Source organism: Notamacropus eugenii, chromosome 6 (genome assembly GCF_028372415.1).
Source record: "Notamacropus eugenii isolate mMacEug1 chromosome 6, mMacEug1.pri_v2, whole genome shotgun sequence".
Lineage (NCBI taxonomy): Eukaryota > Metazoa > Chordata > Mammalia > Diprotodontia > Macropodidae > Notamacropus > Notamacropus eugenii.
Genome location: NC_092877.1, coordinates 338,355,846 through 338,377,226, shown reverse-complemented (window position 1 = coordinate 338,377,226; position 21,381 = coordinate 338,355,846). Strand labels below are relative to the sequence as shown.

At 40.4% G+C, this 21,381-nt stretch overlaps 1 protein-coding gene across 1 annotated transcript in view; it reads left to right on the top strand.

The window, feature by feature from the left end:
* Window positions 1-21,381, top strand: part of WWTR1 (WW domain containing transcription regulator 1) — a 176,578-nt gene that overhangs the window by 151,051 nt on the left and 4,146 nt on the right. Inside the window, exons 3-5 of the mRNA XM_072618279.1 lie at window positions 2,188-2,393; window positions 18,243-18,376; window positions 19,406-19,518. Of these exons, the coding sequence (XP_072474380.1) occupies window positions 2,188-2,393; window positions 18,243-18,376; window positions 19,406-19,518 (453 nt within the window). The remainder of the gene's footprint in view (window positions 1-2,187; window positions 2,394-18,242; window positions 18,377-19,405; window positions 19,519-21,381) is intronic.

Genomic DNA, 21,381 nt, shown 5'->3' with positions numbered 1-21,381 from the left:
AGCCTGTTCCCTCAATCCACCCTCCCTCCTTCCCCAGAGAGCTCCCTTTGAGAACTGAGTGCTTTGAATGTTCCAGCAAGGGTGTGGTCCTTGAAGACTTTTCTTCCCAGTTTGAGACTCCCCCAGATAAGGTTTCAGACATTAATAAAATCTGCTGAGGAGGATCTGGTTGCCTCTGAAGGTTCAATAACAGGACGCATTCTTGGTGTGTGTAAAGCAGGTTTACACCCAGACTATGGAACTGGAATGATTCCTAGAGACGACTCCCTGATCTCCTTCAGTAAAGGACTTAACAAGAGGCCATCTCTTCCTTTGCTGAAAAGCATATGTGCAGTAAAATCACATTTTAAAGTATTCTTAACCTAGAAGTCTAAAAAGTTCTTTTCCTCTTGGTCAGAGATTCCTAATGAAGCAAACAGCTGAATTTCTGTGGAAGATACCAAATTGGTGTTGGCCATACAAAATCACCTCATTAGGCATGAAGGTGTACTTTTTCTTTTCCTTTGACAACACCATTCTGCAAATTACCTGGGGAAAACAGTGAGGATCCTTTGTTCCTATTTAAATAGATGTCCCCCAAAAGGAAGAAAGATGGGTAGTCATTAATTTTAGTTATTTCCCCTGATTCTTACATGAATTAAAGTGAACTCTGGATATCTGGAGTTATGAAACAGAAAAACTTTGGCTCTAGAGTCAGAGGTTCTGGGTTCAAATCCTGTCACTGGTGTTTATTGCCTTGGTCCAGTCACGTAATTTCTTTGGGTGTTAGTTTCCTTATCTGTTCAATGGGAAGGTTGGACTCCAAGGTCCTTTCCTTCTCTAGAGTAATTGGTCAGCCTGTTAACTCTTCAACTCAATTCAATAAACATTCATTAAGCACCTGCCGTATATAAAATACTGTGTTAATTGGGAGTTTTACTTGTTTGTTATAAACGGAGACTCTCACTAATCTGACAACACATGGAAACAAGGTTCCTTTCAGTAACTTTATGTAATTCTGGTCTCTACATAGTGAACTGCCTTTTGAAATAAATAGAATGATTGACATAGAGGTAGGAGGTCCTGGGTTCAAATCTCACCTCTGACATTTATTAGCTACGTGACAATGGACAAACTACTCAGCTTCTTAGGAACTCGGTTTCCTCAAATTAAAAGTGATGGGTCATTCTTAATCACCTTTGAGGCTCCTTCTATTTCTTGGTCTGCTCTCATATGACTCAGTGGCCTCTGAGGTCCCTTCATAAAGTTTTGATCCTATTCAACCCCTTTAATTTACAGATAAGGAAACTGAGGCTCAGGAACTTTAAGTGACTTGCACAAGGTCACACATGCAAGCAGGAAGTTCCAAAGATGGGATTTGATTTTGCTGTTCCTTTGATTTTAGAGTCAGAGACCTTTCTGTTATGCTACCAGATGATATAATATTTGAGAAATCGATATGAAGAGCAAACATCTGATTTTCTTTTTCAGTAATGGCTAGAGATGGTGTGTGCTGGTCAGATAATGCCACGTTTTCCTTGGCACTGCTTCTTTCTCAGAAGCAGAGGAATGGAAAGACATACTGTTCTTTATCACCTCCACTATACGGTGGTTTAAAAAATATAATCCTTATTTAACTACTCACTAAAATACTCACTTGTAAAATGTAATTTCTATATGTAAATTAACTTGGAATTCTAATTGTCCTCAGTACCACCCATAGTAAATGTTTACTAAAGTATCTGTGATAGAAAGAATCCTTTGTCTCCCCCAAAGGAATATGAACTGAGGAGATATCTTCCTTGTTCTCTCCATGCTATTACTGCACAGCCAGGTGGTAACAGTGGGTAGGGCTCTGGTCTTGTCTGCAAGAACTGAGTTCACTTCTAGACTTAGGCACATGCTAACTGGATGACTCTGAATCAGTCATTTAACCTCTATTTGCCTTGATTTATCTGTCAAATGGGGGTGAGAGTAAAATACCTATCTCTGTGACATAATATTTGTAAAGCACTCTGTAAATTTTTAAGCATTCTATGAATAATAGCTACTATTTTTATTATAATTTTTAATAAAAGAGAAAGAAAAAAATCCTCCATAAAAATTTCAAGAATCTGACTCACTCCTTCTAAGCTTATAACTTTCTCATTTCTTTTAAGGTATTTTGGGCCCTTGGCCTTAACCATTTTCCCGTTTCCTCCCCTTCAGTGATGAACCACCAGCACCAGCAACAGATGGCATCCAACACCACTCTGTCCCAGCAGAACCACCCAGCCCCAAACCCACAGGCAGGCTTGATGAGTTTACCCAATGCCCTGACCACTCAGCAACAGCAGCAGCAGAAACTACGTCTCCAGCGGATCCAGATGGAAAGAGAAAGAATTCGAATGCGCCAGGAGGAACTCATGAGACAGGTATTCACCCCACTTTTGACCCATCAGGAAGGGAGATTTCTTTGAACCAGAGCTATAGACCCCAGCGTTTTAAAAACCCAAGGGCTCCAAACCACTTTATCCTTCCAAACTCGCTTTGCCCAGTGCTCTCAGGACCAAGAGGTAAGAAACTGCTAGATACATCAGTGCCTATATTGGTTCCTATGTCAGTTGTGTGTACCATTGGCAGTCCTGAGGAAAGGAGGAGAGAAAAAGAGAAAAAGAAATAAGTGAGGGAAAGGTAGAAGAATGGGTATAGGGGTGAGAGAAAGAAGCAGGGAAGAGAATGAGGTAGGGAAAAGAGATGGAAAAGAGGTTTATTCTGGGTAGAATATTACTCCAAACTTCCTCTTTGGCACCTTTGCCATAAATGGATTCCTCCTCACTCCCAGGCAGAGCTTGGTCCATGCTCTGAGTCCTTTCTTTTCGTGTCTGGCTATTAGGAAGAGCAAAATTATTGAACAGGCTAAATCCTCCTCTCCTCCACACCCTCATTCCCGCTCCCTGCTGGATATCGAGCTTGCAGGCTTCTGGCTTTCTGGGTGCCCCTCAGGGCAGGACCCTTCCCTGCCTGCGTCTCCAGTTCTCTCAGGAATAGTGGGAGAGGACCAGGAGAAAGTAGACAGGCAAATCACCATGAGCTTGGGCAATTATAGGACTTTTTTTTTTTTTTATATTTATTTTTTTTTATTTTGTAATGTTTAACAATCACTGCCATACAATTGTGATTTTATCCCCCCCACCTACCTCCCACTCCCCCCCTCCCTCCCCACGACTGCATACAATTCTGTATAGATTCTACATATACTTTCCTATTGAGTATATTTTCACTATAGTCATGCTATGTAGTCAGACTAAGATAAATGAAAGAAATTGTATAACAAATCAGAACATGATACACAAACACATACACATACACAAACATGATCTGCTACAATATGTGAGTGACTTCCATATTTCTCTCTCTGAGTGTGGCAGGCATTTTGCCTTGAGATCCTCCATTGGGATTTTTTTTTTTTTTTTGGTAAGAAGTTCTTGTGTTATTACACAAATCTAAGTCTACCAGAAAAAACTCTCACACACTGTGGTTGTTGCTGTGCATAAAGTTCTCCTGGTTCTGCTCCTTTCACTCAGCATCAGGTCATATAAGTCCTTCCAGGCCTCTCTGAAGTCTTCTTGTTCATCATTTCTTATGGCACAATAGTACTCCATTACATTCATATACCATAATTTATTCAGCCATTCCCCAATTGATGGACATCCCCTTGACTTCCAGTTTTTGGCAACTACATAGAGTGCTGCTATAAATATTTTTGTACATGTGGGACCCCAATTATAGGACTTTTTTAAAAAAAGTTTAAATATTACAAAGCTAATTTAACCAGTTTGCTTGTCTCATGAATTTTATTGGCTATCGTTTGGGAGGAAAGTTTCAATTTATTGTCCTAAAGCTTTAGACTTAGCTTTGTGACTCATGGAATGGGAGAGATGGGGAGCTTCCTTTGGATGGCTTAAGGAAATAAACAGTTTTAACAGACTACTGAAAGAGCACATTTTCCTTCTTTTGTTAGGGAATATGTGGTTATTTTTTTAGTTATGACTTCGTGTCTGGAAATTTCCTGTCAGCTTCCTTAAAGAAAATAAACAGCCTGCTTCCCTTCAGATGTAAATTCTAGCCCATAAATTGCACATATGATGGGACTTGTGGATTTAAGTCTTTTTTTTATGGGGGGGAATATAGTATTGAAGTCAACTGGGCTCAGAAAATGAGGCCAACAGAGAGACAATGTGATTTGTTTATCCAGTAGAAGTTATCCCCCAAATCTGAAGGAAAGAATTTTATCTTAACTGATGTGCCCTCATGGAGTCAACTCCTGGAATTTTGGTACATACACTTGGGGGCACAGTCTGGGGTGCTGGACTTAGGGTCAGAGAACTTAGATCAAGTATCAGATACTCATTGGGTGGGTTACCCTGGACAAGCTGCTCTACCACTCTCTTCCTCAGTTTCCTTATCTGTAAAATGAAGATAATAATAACACCTCAAAGGGCTATTGGAAGGGTCAAATGAGATAGCACATGTCAAGAGTTTTGCAAACCTGAAAGTGCTATGTAAAATATTATCGTTACTATTGCTACTACTATTATTACTATGACTTTTATTATTATTACCATCATCACCCCCACTGCTGCTACTACTGTCACTACTACCATCACTACCACCCTCCTACCCCTACCACTACCACCATCACATCACCCCTACCACCAATACAACCTCTACCACCTCCACCTCTACTACCACTAGTACCACTACCACCATTACTGCTATCACTTCCATCATTACTTCCACTACCACCATCACTATGACCACCATTACCATTACTATTGCTACCACCACACTCCCACCACCATTACTATTAGTACAACTACTACTACCATCACTGCCATCACTGCTGCTACTACTGCTGCTACTACTACTACTACTACTACTATGCCTGTTGCTGTCTAGGGCAAGTACCACAGACTATTCCCAGGGCAAGCCACGCAAAGGGTTTCTTAGTTGTGCAGAGAAAGCTGAAATAGAGATCCTGGGACACAGATAGGCATGAAGCTCTGTAAAGTCAGAGGAAAAAGGAGGAAGTGAAGAGAGGTGAGGGAGAGCTACACCCTATTTGAACTCATCTGGTAGCTTTCCATTTTTATTATTCTTACCTATTGGGTACTAAATCCTGCTATTTATAGCTGTTGAAAGACTGCAAGTTCTCCCAGCACCCTTTAAGTGAGGTTCTCTAAATTCAGCGCTCTGGTACAAAGTGCCATCACCCCACCCTAGTTACAGCTCTGGCCTCTTGCCTTTGTGTATGACTTATGCTTGAACTTCCATGGTTATTTCAGGGCAACATTTGTTCAGACTGCTTTTAGCAATATGGTATCATGTTTCTTGGCAGGATATGGCTCCACAACTTTTTTTCAATTTGGGTAAATACTTGGAATTATTTTTTAGCTTTATGAATGTAGACCACACTAAGAAGAACTGTGTATCTATTTGCAACTTTTATTGCCTGTGTGAGGAAGCTCATACATTAGATTTTTCTCATACCTGACACCACTTAGCAAAGATGAATAGGCCTCCTCCTTCCTTTTTTTCTTTCCTCCTGACCCTTCCCTTCGCCCTTTCCCCACTTCTCACTCTCTCTATACAACAATATTTCTAAAAATTCCATTCTCTTTTTGTGGAGGGTGGGGGTAAAAATCAGTTTATTACCTTGAATCCAAATCCAGTTTTTAGGGTTCTCACCAAGTTCCTGCAATGCTTGTCTTCCTAACATGGAGTTACTAAGCTGGGCTCAACAGCACATGCCTGTAATCAACTATCAGGGACCATCTAATAAAGGCATGCTTTCAGGATGATGTGGGAAGTTTCCTCTCTTGCCTTGATTAATTAAATGCCAAATCACTGACCTTCGATATTAGGTCATAGGTATAGAACTGGAATGGACCTTAGGGGTCATCTAATCCAACCCCCACATTTTACAGACGAAGAAATTGAGACCCAGGAAAGTGAAGTGACTTGCCAAAGTCACACTGGTAGCATCAGAAGTGGAACCGGAACTCAGTCTTCTGAACCTAGAAGCAATGCTCTTGACACTGGGCCATGTTGCCTTAAAGCCTTACTTTTTTTTTTTGACTAGGCAATCAGAGTTAAGTGACTTGAAGCTAATAAGTGTCAAGTGTCTGAGGCTGGATTTGAACTCAGGTCCTCCTGACTCCAGGACTGGTGCTCTATCCACTGTGTCACCTGGCTGCCCCAAAGCCTTAGCTTTTCCATGCATCCTTTCTACCTTCTGAGGGTTTTCTGCCTCATTGGTTCTTCTACTGAGGGAGGGCACACAGGAACGGAGAGGAGAAGAAACACATTCAATATAATTAGTGGACTTTTGACAACTTTGGGAGAGACTTTGGAGAAGGAGAGGAAGAAAACATGTTCTAAATGAGATTGGAGGCTTATATTTGATTTCCTTTTATAGTGTTTTCCCATCCTCCACTTCCCAAGTGAATGACAGTTGACTGAATGAATTTTCTAATCAGTATTAGCAGCTCTGCAATCAGGAAGGTGTGGGGTGGGGGTGGGGAGGGTAATGCCTTTGAGGATGCCCAGGAACAATTAAGAGAGCTACGACCTTGTCTCCCATTTTCCTCCTGTCTCCTCACTGCTCCTCAAGCTTTATTCCATTAAAAAGCAAGGTGGCTTCATTCAAAGGGCATTTCTGCTCATCTACCTTCCCCTCTCCTGAAAAGGAATTTGAATTCCTGTCAGCAATAGCACCAGAAAGAGACATTTCTTTCTAGTAGAAGTCCCTAGATCAAGATGGCCTTTGAAGGACTGCTTGGTTTACAGTGGGCAGCCCACACTTAGTATTTGGGAATGTTCTTCACTTTCCAGTTACAGGGAGACCTGCGATTTGGTCAGAAGCAGGCAGGACACAACAGATGGGAATGGTGCCAGGACAAATGAGAATGTCTGGGACCTGTCTCCATGGAGCACCCGAGATTGCTGATCTCTCTCAATACTTAACTTCAGCCTTAAAGGGAAAAGATACTGGGAGCAAGGCCAGGCTTGTTCTGTCTCTCTCTCTCTCTCTCTCTCTCTCTTTCTCTCTCTTTCCCTCTCTCCCTCTCTCTCACTCACTCTCTCTCACACACACACACACACACACACACACATCTGTCTAACAGAGAAAGAAAGTATATAAATATATACAAGAGTATGTATGAATGTGTGTATATACACAATGCACATATATAATATATAGATATACATATATATACATGAACACACACAACATATACTCATATATGCATATTGATCTATATTATAAATGTAGAGTATATAAGTATATATGGGAGTGTGTGTGTATGTTATTGCACATTTACAATGTATGTGCACATGTACATACACAGTGTACTATATATCTCTGTATACATACACACACAGGCAACACACACAACACATACCCACATATAAAATTATACCTCGTACAGATCTGGAGGTGCTCCAAGTTGCAGAGAGTATCATACAGAATTACATAAACATACATATTTATCTGTCTAGCATACTCTGCATATATCTCAAGGCAGCTAGGTGGTATAGTGGTTAGAGTAATGGACTTGGAAGTCAGTTCAAATCTTGCCTTAGACCCTGAGAAAGTCACCTACACTGCTCTAGCCTCAGTTTCCTCATCTGTAAAATGAGGTTATAATAGCACCTCTATCACAGAGCTGTTGTGTAACCCAAATGAGATAATGCATGGAAAGAGCTTTCCAAATGTGAATGTCTTCTGTGTCAGTGGTTATCCCGTCTTATAGATAAATAGTTGTTTGTATATTGTTTCCCCCAATAAAATGTGAGCTTTTTGAGGGTAGGGACCATTACTGTCTCTCTTTGTATTTCCAGTGCTTAGCTCAGTTTTTGGCCAATAGTAAGTACTTAATAAAAGCTCAGAATGTAAGAAGAGGAGGAGGAAGTCTCACACCTCTGGCCTTCTGCACCATTAGAAACACAGTTTAGGTTTTAAAAAAAAGGTCCCCATAAAACCCCTTTGCTCCAGTCTAAATGGTGGGGGGACAAAGCCTGGATGGTGATGGAATGAAGAAATCCCTGTAAGTACCCCCTCCTTCCCATCCACCCTCCAGGGGTTTCATTTTTCAGACATCAGCATTATTCTGCAAACTAAGACTTCCCTGCAGTCACTTAGGGGGGCATTCACGTCTTGCGGCATTGCCTCCTCCTAGTACCCTACTCCCCCATCGCTCCCATGCCACTCTAAGGACCAGAATCAAAGAAAATGCTGAGTAAGTGTGCTGTGGGGTTGCCAAGCAACAGGAAAGAGGCGCAGAGGGTTTGGGTGAAAGTCAGTGGAATTCTCTTGGCCAGCCTCCCTCACAAATCTCCTTTGAGCTTGACAGCTCAAACTTTGCAGCTGCTCTGCTGGAGAGTCACGCCCAGGCGTGAGCAAGTCTGGGTTTCAGGGAGCCTTCAGGGCCTGGCTTATATTTGATCAGAAGGGCAACATTTTTTTTTTTCTCGAGAAAGAGAGGTTAAAGAGTGTCATAGCCATTTAACTCCATCTTGGCCCTATCCCCTTTTCCTTCTTCCCCAATGAAACTTAAGTGACAAGGCATAAAACTTCTCATCGAAGGAGCCAATCCAGTGGAAACTTGTAATCCCAGGAAACATTTACAGTGTCCTAAGTGCTCAGATTTTCTTTTCCTGCTGTTACAGAGGAGTAATGAGTGATCGTTCCTTTCTGAGGCCATTTTGACAACTTTGAGGTTGAGTGTATGAAATAAGAGGCTCACCAGTGATTCAGGCTGAGGCACCAGATATCCATTAGTGCCTCTTTTTTCTGATCTCCGATCTATGGCTATCTGGGAATATTCCATTTTAGGATTCCCTTTGTTTTCTACAGCTGTAATATTTTCTTTACTGTTGGGGATACCAACATAGACTTGTGTTCCTCCAAATGTGGAGGATGGCAGAATGGGGTGAGCTACAGGGGAAGCCCAAACCCTCTCATTCACAAATGCTTTGCCTGATCTCTGCCTTTTCTGTCCAAACTCATTTTGGCGACTGAGCATGTGTGATGAGAGATCCCAAACCAGGGAGATTCATTGTCAGGAACTCTGAGAATGGATCTCTGGACTCCTTTGGCAAAAAGTTAAAAAGAGATTTACATCAGGACGTTGTGTAAAGAAGGTGAATAATTTAGCGTCCTGCAACGTTTGAAGTCTTGTAAAGTTTTTTTGGCAGGGATTACACATTCTCTGCAAAGGAAGAACCACTTTGAGACTCAGGATTTCAAAATATTGCTTTTATTTTTTCATTTGTTTCCATTTACCCCACCCTTGTTAATTAAAACAATACAGCGTCCCATTTTTTCGGATCTTTTCCTCCAACGCTCATACTGACAGAACAGGACCCTCTGAAAAGCTTATTATCATTGCATTCCCTTTGAAGTCCATGCCAAAGGCCACATGAGCCAGGCAGCAGGAGGTACTTCCCCAGCCAAAGACATCGCAAGGGCTGCTGGGACCCCAGTCCGGCATCCCTGGTCATGACAGACTGCTTGACTTTCAACTGCAGTGTACTTATATTCACCTCCTCTATTTACTTATTCCACAGGAAGACTCTTCCAAGCAAGTTGGAAGAGAAGGAGGGCTGAGGTTTTAATCCTGAGACAATTTCTGTTTAGTTATTGGAATTTAGCATCCACTCTGGCACCCTACTTCCTTTTTGCCTCTTCCCCAGTGCCCACCCCCCTCTAATCCTGAGCTAACAGGAATAACCTTTTAAAAAATAATCAACCATATAATTACCCATCTCCAGGAAAGGTGTAGTAAACTTCACAGACTGCCACCTTTAACAGGGATGTTTGGGTTTATACATTGCAGGGGTCTGGAAAAAGAGAGCAAGGAGATGTTCAACATGGAGTCATTATGGAGATGCTAGGCAGCTTTCCAAATTCTTCTGAGTCTGTATTGTGACTTCCCTGGACAGCAGTGTGGTAGAGAGAAAAGGGTGGTGGCTTTGGAATCAGACATTGGAATTAAACCTGGGTTTAAATCCTGGCTGTCCCTTACTCTACCAATGAGGCATTGGGAGGTGAGTCACTGGGTTTCAGTTTCCCCATTTGTTGGAGTAGTTAGTATTAAAGGCTCTTCCAGCTTTAAATATATGGTCTTATGGCCATAGTCAGAGAACTGTCCCCTTCTAGAATTAGGAATAATGAATGTAATCCCCATTTAGCTCAATCTTCCCTCCCAATCCAGGAATTGCTTTTCCCAATAAATTGGTCATGATCATCTCTTGCAGCACCTGATGTTGTGTGCCTCACCTTCCTAAAGTCCTTCAGAGTTAAGCTGAAACACCATTTCCTCCATTCTCCTGATCCCTCTCATTTCTAGTCCCCCCACCCCAACTCTATTACCTTGTTTTTATCTTGCATGCATAGTATGTGCCCATGTTGTTTTCCTGGTAAGTTTCTTGAAGGTAGGAACTATTTGCATTTGTTTCTTCAGCACCTGGCACATAGTAGGTACTTAATAAATGTTTGTTGATTGATGGGTCACGCTAACCAACAGTTCATCCAGTGATTGTTCAGTCAACACATTTTATATATTTCTTAGCCACCTACTAAGTGCCAGGCATTGTGATGAACCCTGGGGATAAAAAAAAGAGGTAAAAGACAGTCCCTGCCCTTAAGAAGCTTATGCTCTAACACAGAAAAGCAACTCCATTTTCTAGAACAAGATATTTTAACTAGGGGAATCTATGAATTAAAAAAAAAATTATCCACACTAAGATGTTGGAGGCATCCTATATTTTATTTTATCCATTTATCTCATTCTGGGAAGGGGCTCATAGGCTCCACCAAAGAGCTTGTCAAAGATGGTCCATAACACACACAAAACTTTCAGAACCCCCGCCCTAGAATTTGTCAATATCCATTCTGATATTGGATATAACATTCTAAATATTTTTCAACCAGCAGAGTCCAGTAGGATGATGACCTCCTTTGTTTTGGACATTATGCTTCTATTAATGTAGTTGGAGATTGCATTAATTTATTTTTGAGGTGCTGCCCACTCCTCTGGCTCACTAAAATGTAGTCAAATAAATATAAGCCTGTATGTCAGAGTTAAGTATAAGTGATTCAGGGCTTGTCCAGATTGTGTGACAAGTTCAGAATTTTTCTTGTAGGTATTAAAGGGGCATTGAGAATACATAAGCCAGGGAAAGAAAGCAGAGTATAGTTTATACTGGGAAACTAAAGTCTATGACTCCGGTGTGCTAGAAAGTCCATGGGGCTGGGTAGGCAGGAGATCTGCAGTCTAGTTTCCATATTGTTACTGACCAGTGGTAAAAGGAAGGCATTGGACTTAGACGGTCTCTAAGCCCCTGTCCAGTCTAGTGTTCTGCAACCGGCCCTATGATTGCAAAAATCATTTCACTTCTTTGGGCCTCAGCTTGTTCATCTGCAAAATTAGGAGAGAGGCTCAGATGATGTTTAAGCCTTTTCGAGTTCAAATTGCTATTTGTTCCACGGTGCCAGAGTTGGGGTTTATTCTTCTTTTTGGGGGGATGGATGAGTTGGGGGAGAGTCAATGTGAAATGAGAGAAAGACTAGGAGTGAAGAGAGCTTTGGTTCAAATCTTGCCTTGGTTGCTTATGTGATCATGTAGCAAGTTAAGTTACTTAACTCTTCCAACCTCAGTTTTCTCATCTAGGTGGTGCAGTGGATAGAGCACTGGGCTTGGACTCAGGAAGACTCGTGTTTATGAGTTCAAATCTGGCCTCAGACAATTACTACCCGTGTGACACCTACTAGCTGTGGGACCTTAGGAAAGTCATTTAACTTTATTTGCCTCAGTTTCCTCATCTGTAAAATGAGCTGGAGAAGGAAATTGCAAAGCACTCCAGTATCTTTGCCAAGAAGACCTCAAATGGGGTCAGGAAGAGTCAGACACATGTGAAATGATCAAATCCACAGGGTTTTTATAAGGGCTAAATAATATTATGTATAAAGAACACTGTACAAATGTATTATTGTGTTAATATCATCAATTAGGGACAGAACATAAGATATGACCATAAATGAAATAGTGAAAAGAGAAACTTCTTTTTGGCTTTTTTTTCATTATTCAATTTATGAGCAGATAAGATTTTAAGTCATGACATTTCTGAAAGCAGAATCCCAATGACCAAGAATTTGGAAAATGAGTTAGGATTCCTTCCATCCTATTTTCAGAGAGGATTATTTAGTAACAGGCAGCTATATTTTGAAAGTAGACAAGTTGCCGAATTCCCTAAGTGACTATCATGGAGTTAAATAGTTGAGAAGTTGAATAGAAAGCCTCCAGCTATTACTGAATTTCAGACCTGAGCAGCCAGCCAATGTTACTACCACAGAATGTCAGAGCTAGAAGGACCTTGGAGACCATTTAGCCTCATGCCTTCATCTGGTACACAAGATGACTAAGCATTGAGCAATACAGCTCCATGGAGAGAAGCAAGGGGAGAGGGGCAGCACTTCCTTCCAAAAATCCATTAAAAGACCTTGTTAAATACAGTTTGCTTTAGGATTTAGGTCTTGAAAGGACTTTAGAAATCATCAAATCAAAATACCATTTTTGAGATGAAAAAATTGAGATCTAGAAATGAGAAGTGACTTTTCTAAGGACACCTAGCTTCAGAAAGTTATGAGAGTGATGCGATTTGCCACTACATCTAAAGAATGTCATATCCAAATAAATTGAGTAACCTACCATTGTACCTAAGTTCTTTGAAAATGGGTTTAATTTGATTTTCAAAATTCCACTAATGGAAAATGACCTCTTGAATAGAGTAGCAGTTTTATAAATGCTTCCTAGGCTTTGTTAATGTGGGTTTGCCTTCCCACAGTTCAGATGTCCATGGCTTTTGAATCTATGTAAGCTTTGTCCTTGTCTTCCTATAAGTTAGTTGGACAAGACTTATGAATTGTGCTGCCAGCCTTCTAGAAGTTCTTTAAATATTCTATGAAAACTCATGCCCCATTCCAATGGCCTGTCTGTTTCCATGTAGCAAGACACCTGTTCTACAACCCTAATCTGAGTGTACATTTCCTTGATGAGAAATATGCCTTGTAAGCCTCTCCCTGTCTCATTCATGATTTTATATCACTGGAAAAATAAGTTAAAAAAATGAATGTTTCTGTAATGGAGCAGCTAGAATTATTGAAAACACTGAATGATTTCAACTCGTTCTCTTCGTCATTTTCTGGACGATTTTGATATGAAAAGAAATTAAAATTATTTAAAGAGAAGGTCATTATATTTGTCATTGTCATTAAATTAAAGCTGTGTCTCGGAAGAACTGTGAACATTCCATTAGGAAGAATTAAGAACTTTGGTCAATAATTCAAGCTATCAAGCAGTAAAAATTGCTTTCATAGCCCATGCCCTATTCTTTTATAGGAGCAATAACCACGACTCGCATGTATATGACCCTCAAAAGCTTACAAAATACCTTATCTAATTGGAACCTCACAACAGAGAAGTGGGTACCACAGATATTGTTATTTTCATTTTATAGACAAGCTTAGAAAAGTTAAGGGACTAATTCATGGTCACACAACTATTAACTGCCAGATTTGGAATTGCCCCCAGGTCATCCAGGTCTCTTAAGTCTAGAACACCACTCCTTAGAGACTGGTTAGATTTTTGGAAACTGCCAAAAACTATCTGTTGTCAGTGTAAAAGTGTATTCAAAACAGGTTCTGCCTCCAATGGGGGAGGCTTCTATGGGTCATGAAAGGTCTCTGAAGACACTTGCAAACATTGAGTTCCAAAACTCTTTTAAGTATTGGTAGCATCATTGTCAGTAAGTCAACAAACATTCAGTACTTATTGTGAGTTGGGTATTGTACAAAGGACTGGGAATGTGAAGAAAGGCAAAAGAATAGGAACTCAGATTCTAGGAGACAATATGTAAATAACAAGCTACATGCAAGGTCTATCTAGAGTTGATGGAAGGTAGTCTCAGAAGACAGCTCGATGGCGTAGTGGATAGAGTATAGGGCTTAGAAACAAGAAGACTCATCTTCCTGAGTTCAAATCTGGCCTCAAACAATTACTATCTGTGAAATTCTGAACAACTTACTTGACCTGACTCTGTTTGCCTCATTTTCCTCATCTCAGAGAGGAAATGGCAAACCATTTCAGTATCTTTGCCAAGAAAACGCCATATAGGGTCACAGCTTGAAGAGAAGGCACTAGCAGCTACAGAGAGCAAGAAAGGCAAAAGTAAGTATGCCAGTATACCTGGATTGTAGGAAAGGGTCTTGACCTTTCTGGGCTGACCATTGGTGGACATGGCCCTGGGGAAATGAGTTTAGTATTCATTGGAATAATTGCACCTAGAGGATAATTTAAAGAGGATAATTGCCATTTTTGTATAAAAATGTCAGTCTTGTTATACCTCTAGTTATACCTCCTCTCTAAAAAGCTACATGATAAAGAATTAATAGAAAATGAAGGCTCAATGACCACATTTGGCAAATCCAGTTCTTTGGATTCCTTTTGGAATAAGCCATTGGCTCAAAACCCAGGAGTTTGTTGCAGACAAGCGGGAAATGTGGAGTAAACACCAAAGAGGACTGAGGAATACAGCTACAAATGCTTTCTCTCTTAGTTAATTCAGGTCAGAATTTAGGGCTGAGGTTAAAAAATGACTTGCAGAAAATTGTCTAGTGTTGCAATGCTAAAAAAAAATCTGGTGAACAATACCTTCCTAGCTGATAGACTAGCTAAGCCAGTGATTAGCCAGTGTCTAGCACACAGTAGGTGCTTAATAAGTGTTTACTGATTGATAAATCAACCCCACTGTTTCTTTAGTATAGCTGATACTGAGGAAAGTTTCCTCCCTATTTTAGTGGGTCATCTTTGTCAATTCTTGAAGGTGAGCGTCCTATATTGATAAAGGGAGCCCTCTACAGGTCAAATGTAGCATCCTCTTCAGGGGATGTCTTTAATAAGGGTAATGGCTGTTTGAAAAACTGATTCAAGCAGATAATTGAACTGGAATATATCTTCAAAACCAAAACAATCTTAAAGGGAACGTTATAATTAAGGGAAGAGAATGGAGAGCTGTGATAGTTGATCCAGGGCACGAGCTCTGTGAATTTCATGTCAAGGCTAGGCATGTAAATACATGAGTGAGTGAGTGAGTGAGTGAATGAATGAATGAATGAATGAATGAATGAAAGAAAAAGCATTTATTAAGCATATGTGCCAAGTAGATGCTGAGACATAAATTCAAAACAACACTCCCTGCCCTCAAGGAACTTGTATACTAATAAGGAAAGATGGCACACATAAGGGAGAATGGCCAGAAAGAAGTAATTTGGACTGGGGAGTCAAAGGGTTGTTGAGTGGAACCACAGGGCATGGATTGATATATCCTTTCCAAGAATGGTGGCATGGATGAATTATTGCTCCCTAAGCTGGAGGTAGAAGGAATGGGAGGAGGGGAGGAATTTGGGGCTGGTGAAAGGGAGATAAAAATGGCAGAAGAGTTTGGCAAGTTATAGAGACCTCTCACCAAAGTGCAGAACCCCAGACAGGAGCAGGAGGACTGAGTTGGTGGCAGAAGGCATGGCATGAAGATAGATGGACAGCAGCACATCCCCTCTTTCCTCTTCTGTACACCTACCAAGTAGCATGTTACACAAAGCCACAGACCTAGACATTATAGGAAATTGGGCTGCAGTGATGCTGACCTAATGGCACAGCATGAAAGTTAATTTTTTTGGTCTTTCCGTTATACTGTAAACACCATGTGAGGTCAGTGACCGTGCCTTTGTTCCTTGTTGTTTCTTCCCCACCACCTAACACAAGGACATATGGATGGGTAGACTGGGACCTGCGATATCTTTACTATAAGTAGCTCCCAATTAAGGAGCTTCTTTTACCAGCATGTATCATCTATACCTTTGCTTGAGGGCACAGAGAAGTTTAAATGAACTGCTCAGGGTCACACAGCCCAGTATGCATCTGAGGTGGCACTTGAAACCAGGTCTTCTTGACTCTAAGGCATTTCTCTATCTACTATGCCACGGAAAAGGCAGTCATTTAATATCAGAATATTTACTAGTAAATTATTTCATTCTCCGTAGAAATAGATCATAGACCAGAAGTTAGATTCTTTGAGTCTTCCAGTTATTTGGATTCCGAATAAATGGTAATTTTCTGTAACACTTTTTTGCCCAGTTCCCACACATCCCTATAGCATCAGCTTTTATTATGAAAAGCCAGCGTCTGAAAGGCTCTTAATTAATGAGGATCTCATTGCCCACAGGAATGACCAAATGAACACAGTTAGAGAGAGAGGTCATTTATAGCAGGTGGCTGCAATCAGCCCATGCTATACGGAAACCACTCTCTAACAAGCACATTGTCATTCGGGTAAATATCATTTGTGGTATGACCATGTTTGACCACCACATGAAATAGTCTTAAAATAGGCTGCCTTTGAGCTGTACTAATAATGATTTCAGGATGTAAGGTAGTATCGATCGAGGAAAATCTGTAGACAAGAGAGATAAAAATAGACTGTCCTAAGCTGGGTTTGGTAACAGAAATAAACCAATAGTGTTTTCCCCTGTTCACTAGTAAAATGGATGTTTATAGTGTCCTTTTGACTTTTGGGTGCTAGGTAGCACAAGAGAAGGTGTTGGACCTAGTTAGGGAGACAAGTTCGAATTTTGCCCTGTGCACTTATTAGTTGTGTGACCTTGGAAAAGTCATTTAATTTCTGCTTTCCTCAGTTTTCTCATCTGTAAAATGGTAATACTAGCATCTACTTCTCAGGGTTGTTGTATGGATAAAATGAGATATGTGTACAGCTCTTTATTAATCACAAAGCGTTATATAAATGTTGCTGCTGCTACTTCTACTGTTACTATCACTACTATTATAGGATTGGCAGATTTTAACATGATTTTAATGTTCTTTTACTTATGTTAAAATGGTATCACAGCATTTCAGAGCTAAAAGGGACCTGGTGCCATCAAGCTAAATACCCTGTTTTTATGGATGAGGGAAATGAGACACAGAGGCATTAAACAATTTACTCATGCTTCCTCAGTTTCCTTATCTGTAAAATGGGGATAGTAATAGCACCCACCTCCCATGGTTGTTGTATGGATAAAATAAGATTTTTTTTTCTTCTACTACTACTATAGAATTTACATATAACCACGTGATTTTAATATTCTGTCCCTTTTGTATAAGTGGTGTCACAGCATTTCAGAGCCAGAAGGGACTTGAGGTCATCAAATCAAATCCCCTGTTTTTATAGATAAGGGAACTGAGTCCCAGAGAGGTTAAACAGCTTGTCCACGGTAACCTTTCTAATCAACAGGGGATTTGGAACTAGAATCCAGATGATCAGTTTCTTAGTCTATCACTTTTACTATCCCTTTATGTCACTTGACATTTCCTGGAATATAGACCCTTTCTTTGGCTTCTGTCACTCTTTCTCCGTAAGAGAACAGCATAGCTCAATGGTGCTACTTTTATGATGTTTATCATGGCCTTCAAGTACCCCAAAAGTGTAACAGGAAGCAGAATTTCCAGCCGGTTCTTCATCATGCCCATTCAATACACTCAATCTAAAAATCAGTCATTGATTTTTTTGCGGGTGACCTAATGGCAGTATTTTGATGTCATAAAACATAGCATAGACATAACCATTAGGATTACTCTGTCATGAATTAAAAGTTTCACTGGCTTGTAAATAGCATGGACAAAAACTGTGATTCAATCTGTTCCAATCTAATCCCATTCAGTTTAATGAATGGTTCTTATGTATGTACTACATGCTAGAGATAGCCAAGAGAAACAAAAACCCAATCCCCTTTGCCTTCAAGGAATTATACTGTGCTACTTAGAATAGAACTTTGATTTGGATTTGATCTGGAAAACCATCTCTAGAAATAGCATTTAGTAAGTAGGAGTTCAGAGCTGCAGATACCTGATGCGTAGGGGCAGAGGTCCAGCCACTGCTGTTATGGATGTGACTGTGGATGAGTGTCTTGGGCCTGGGTTTGTATCTAGAGTGCCTTTACGGAAGGGTTGTTGAGAAGCAATGCTAATGGGTATGAATCCCCAAGCAAGAGAAAGAAACAGCTTTGTCCCTGCTTGGTTGGAACCATTTATGTAGCACGTTGAGCTGTCTTGTCAGGGAATATGGTTAACTCATTTTCTCCACTGACTTTCACCTTTGTGCAGGAAGCCGCTCTGTGCCGACAACTTCCCATGGAATCAGAGGCAATGACTTCCGTTCAGGCTGCTGGGAACACACCTACCATGGCCCAGGAAATCAGACCAATAACAAATAACAATTCGGATCCTTTTCTCAATGGGTAAAGTCTTTTTTCTTTTTGAGCCTACTTGGTTGGGGAGGAGGGAAGTTCACTTCCGTTTAAATTTCACTTTCATATTGGTTACTGGATGTGAACAAATGGTCAGACCTTCCATCATGGGGTCAAGACCCTAAGAATGGAAAAGTTTTTGCATTTTCAAGGGAGGGAATGTTGCCATGTAGTTGTTGATTTTCTTGTGAACTTGCTGTATTCTTTCCTCCATGCTCCCTGACCCCATCCCCACTAAATATCAGGGCTTTTTTTTTTTTTGGTCTTTGTATTTTCAATGACTTTCACATGGCATATACTCAATATATTTGTTGAACTGAGCGGTAACATGGAATCATAACCATGCCAATGAATAGGGCCTGTAACCAAGAAGACAACAGCATGTTATATTGCATGCAGACTATAAGGCCACTGGGAAAGGATTAAAGAGAAAGGCAGTTGAAAGGAAAATTGTTCATTTTAAAAAATAGCACTCTCTATTGACTAGTTGACCCCAAAATTTCTTACAACTGTTGAGATTCTGTGATTCTGCCTCCTTTTCAACTACAAACATAGGCCATGTTTGACCTATTCCTCACTTAATTTTTTGTTTGTTCCTATTGTCTCCTTTTATGAGGCTATTAATAACTTTTAGAGAAAAAATGTGATATTTTACGAAAATTGAAACAACAGTAAAAACTGAAAAATGTAAGAAGATTTTTTAAAAAGGTCATTATATTGAAATGAAAAAGTACACATTTATGCATAAAATAGAACAGTAGTATAAATGACCAATTTTTTTTTTTGTCCCTTGAGAAAGGCTCTTACATTTACTTATCGATTATTGCTTATTTGATATTATAAGTTTGGGGAACTTTATCTTGAACTGGAAAAGGAGAAATGTGGGCTGAAAGTCAGGTACAGTGACTTGTAGACTAGTTTATAAAACCCTCATTTTGTTCTTTTGCCCTCCTGTATTTGGCACTGAGATTTCATCCAGGGCGAATGACACTGAGGAGTTTTCCATGTTTTCATTTGTAGCGGGCCGTACCATTCCAGGGAGCAGAGCACGGACAGTGGCCTAGGCTTAGGATGCTACAGCATCCCAACAACTCCTGAAGATTTCCTTGGCAACGTAGATGAGATGGACACAGGTAGGAAGCAGAAGATGATTCTTTAAATCCTTTCTGTCGTATGGTTCATTGTTGGTCTTGAGTGTTTTTGAACACAGAAGGTCTGGCTAAAATGAATTCTCAGCACATGTTTGTCAGCATGGACCCTTTCCCTATGCTCATCAAGGAAACCAGATTTCCTCTAAGTCCCCAAATATATGTCTGTATAAGTTTCTTCCTTTTCCTAGGTGTATGTAGCATATTTCATTAGGGTCTGCTCACAGGGGATTTTATTTTAAAGGTAACATTTATTGAATATGCAATCATATAGAACATTTAATTTATCAAATAAGCTAACTATACACATTTTTTAAAATTATGAATTCATAATAGCTATGTGACCCTGGGCAAATCACTTAACCCAAATTGCCTCAAAAAAAATTATGAGTGAAATATAAACTTTGTGAAGTTTTCTTTTTAATCAAATCCCTACCTTTGCCTTAAAAACCCCACCAACACCCAACTGATTAAGCCCTCTGTTTCTTAATATGGTGAATAGAATACTGGGTTTAGAATCCAGAAAGTCTGAGTTCAAATCCTGTCTGGAACACAGGGCTCAGTGTCCCTGGGACACATCTGGGCTTTGATTTCCTTATCAGTAAAATGGTGTCTTCTAAAGTCTCTTCTGGTTTTAAATCTATGTTCTGAAAAGCTTTAATTCCATTAGAAGCTGAGGGGATTGTGAAATACCTCCAGAAGTAGCATTTGAACTGAGCAAACATTTCAGCTTTCTCTTTTTAGCTAAGAAAGTATCTTTGCAACGAAACTCTGCTTCCCTCGCCACAACATGAAAACCCCAGCAGTGGGAGTGAAGCCTTAAGGCCTTTTCTTGCTCATACTACACAGGACCCCTGGTCACATACTATACACTGAATAATGGAAAACAAAATAGAAAATCAAAGGGGAAAGGATTGGGGAGCTGATTTTTCCCCCGATTTGTGTGTACTGGCTGGGAGTCCCTGGTGGATAGAAGGAGGAAGACAAACAGCTCCTCTGGCCTTGGTGGGGGCATCACTGAGCAGAGGTGCCGTAGGGAGGCTGCAAAGCAATACCTCTGAGAGAGTCTGGAAGGGAGGGATAGAGGCTTCAGAGAATACTGGGTGACAGTCATTAGACCTACCTTCTTCCAGAATCTTGCAGAAGTGGCAGATGGAAAATGGCAGAGTGAAAATGAATGGGAAGGGGAGGAAGGGCGCAGGGGAAGTGGTGGCAGTAGTCGCAGCCCCCAGAGGTCCTCAAAGACCAAGAAAATGAGAGACCTTGGCACTTACCAAGGCGTGCATCCGAGAATCTTGCCATATTTTTCACTTAAAAAAAAGGTTGTTGACTTGACTTATTATATTCAGTGACCTCCCTCTCATCCCTAACTTTTTGAGGATGATGTACCAGGAGGCAATTTTGTAAATACTGAGAGAAAAAGATGAATGACTGATGCAGGGCTGACACCCACTGGCATTTATTATTCATGCCCTTGGGTTCTCTCTCTTGATCTATCCATTTAAGGCTGAGTCTTCTGAGATATGTTTCACACAAAATTGATATACACACTCTGGAGCTCTTGTGCTCAGCACTGATGATCTGATTTTAGTGTGATGCAGTGGGTAATATTTGCTCTATTAATACAGGGAATTTATTCAACAAGCACTTAATAAGTATTTACTACGTACAAGTTAGGTCCTAGGAACATGAAGACAAAATCATAGATTGAGGGCTGGAAGGACCTTAGAGGACTGCTATTCCAGTGCCTTTTTTTTTGCAGATAAGGAAATTGAGGCTGGGGATGTTAAATGAAACACTCAGTGTCATACAGATTGAGAGGGAGAAAGTCAGGATTTGAATCCAGAA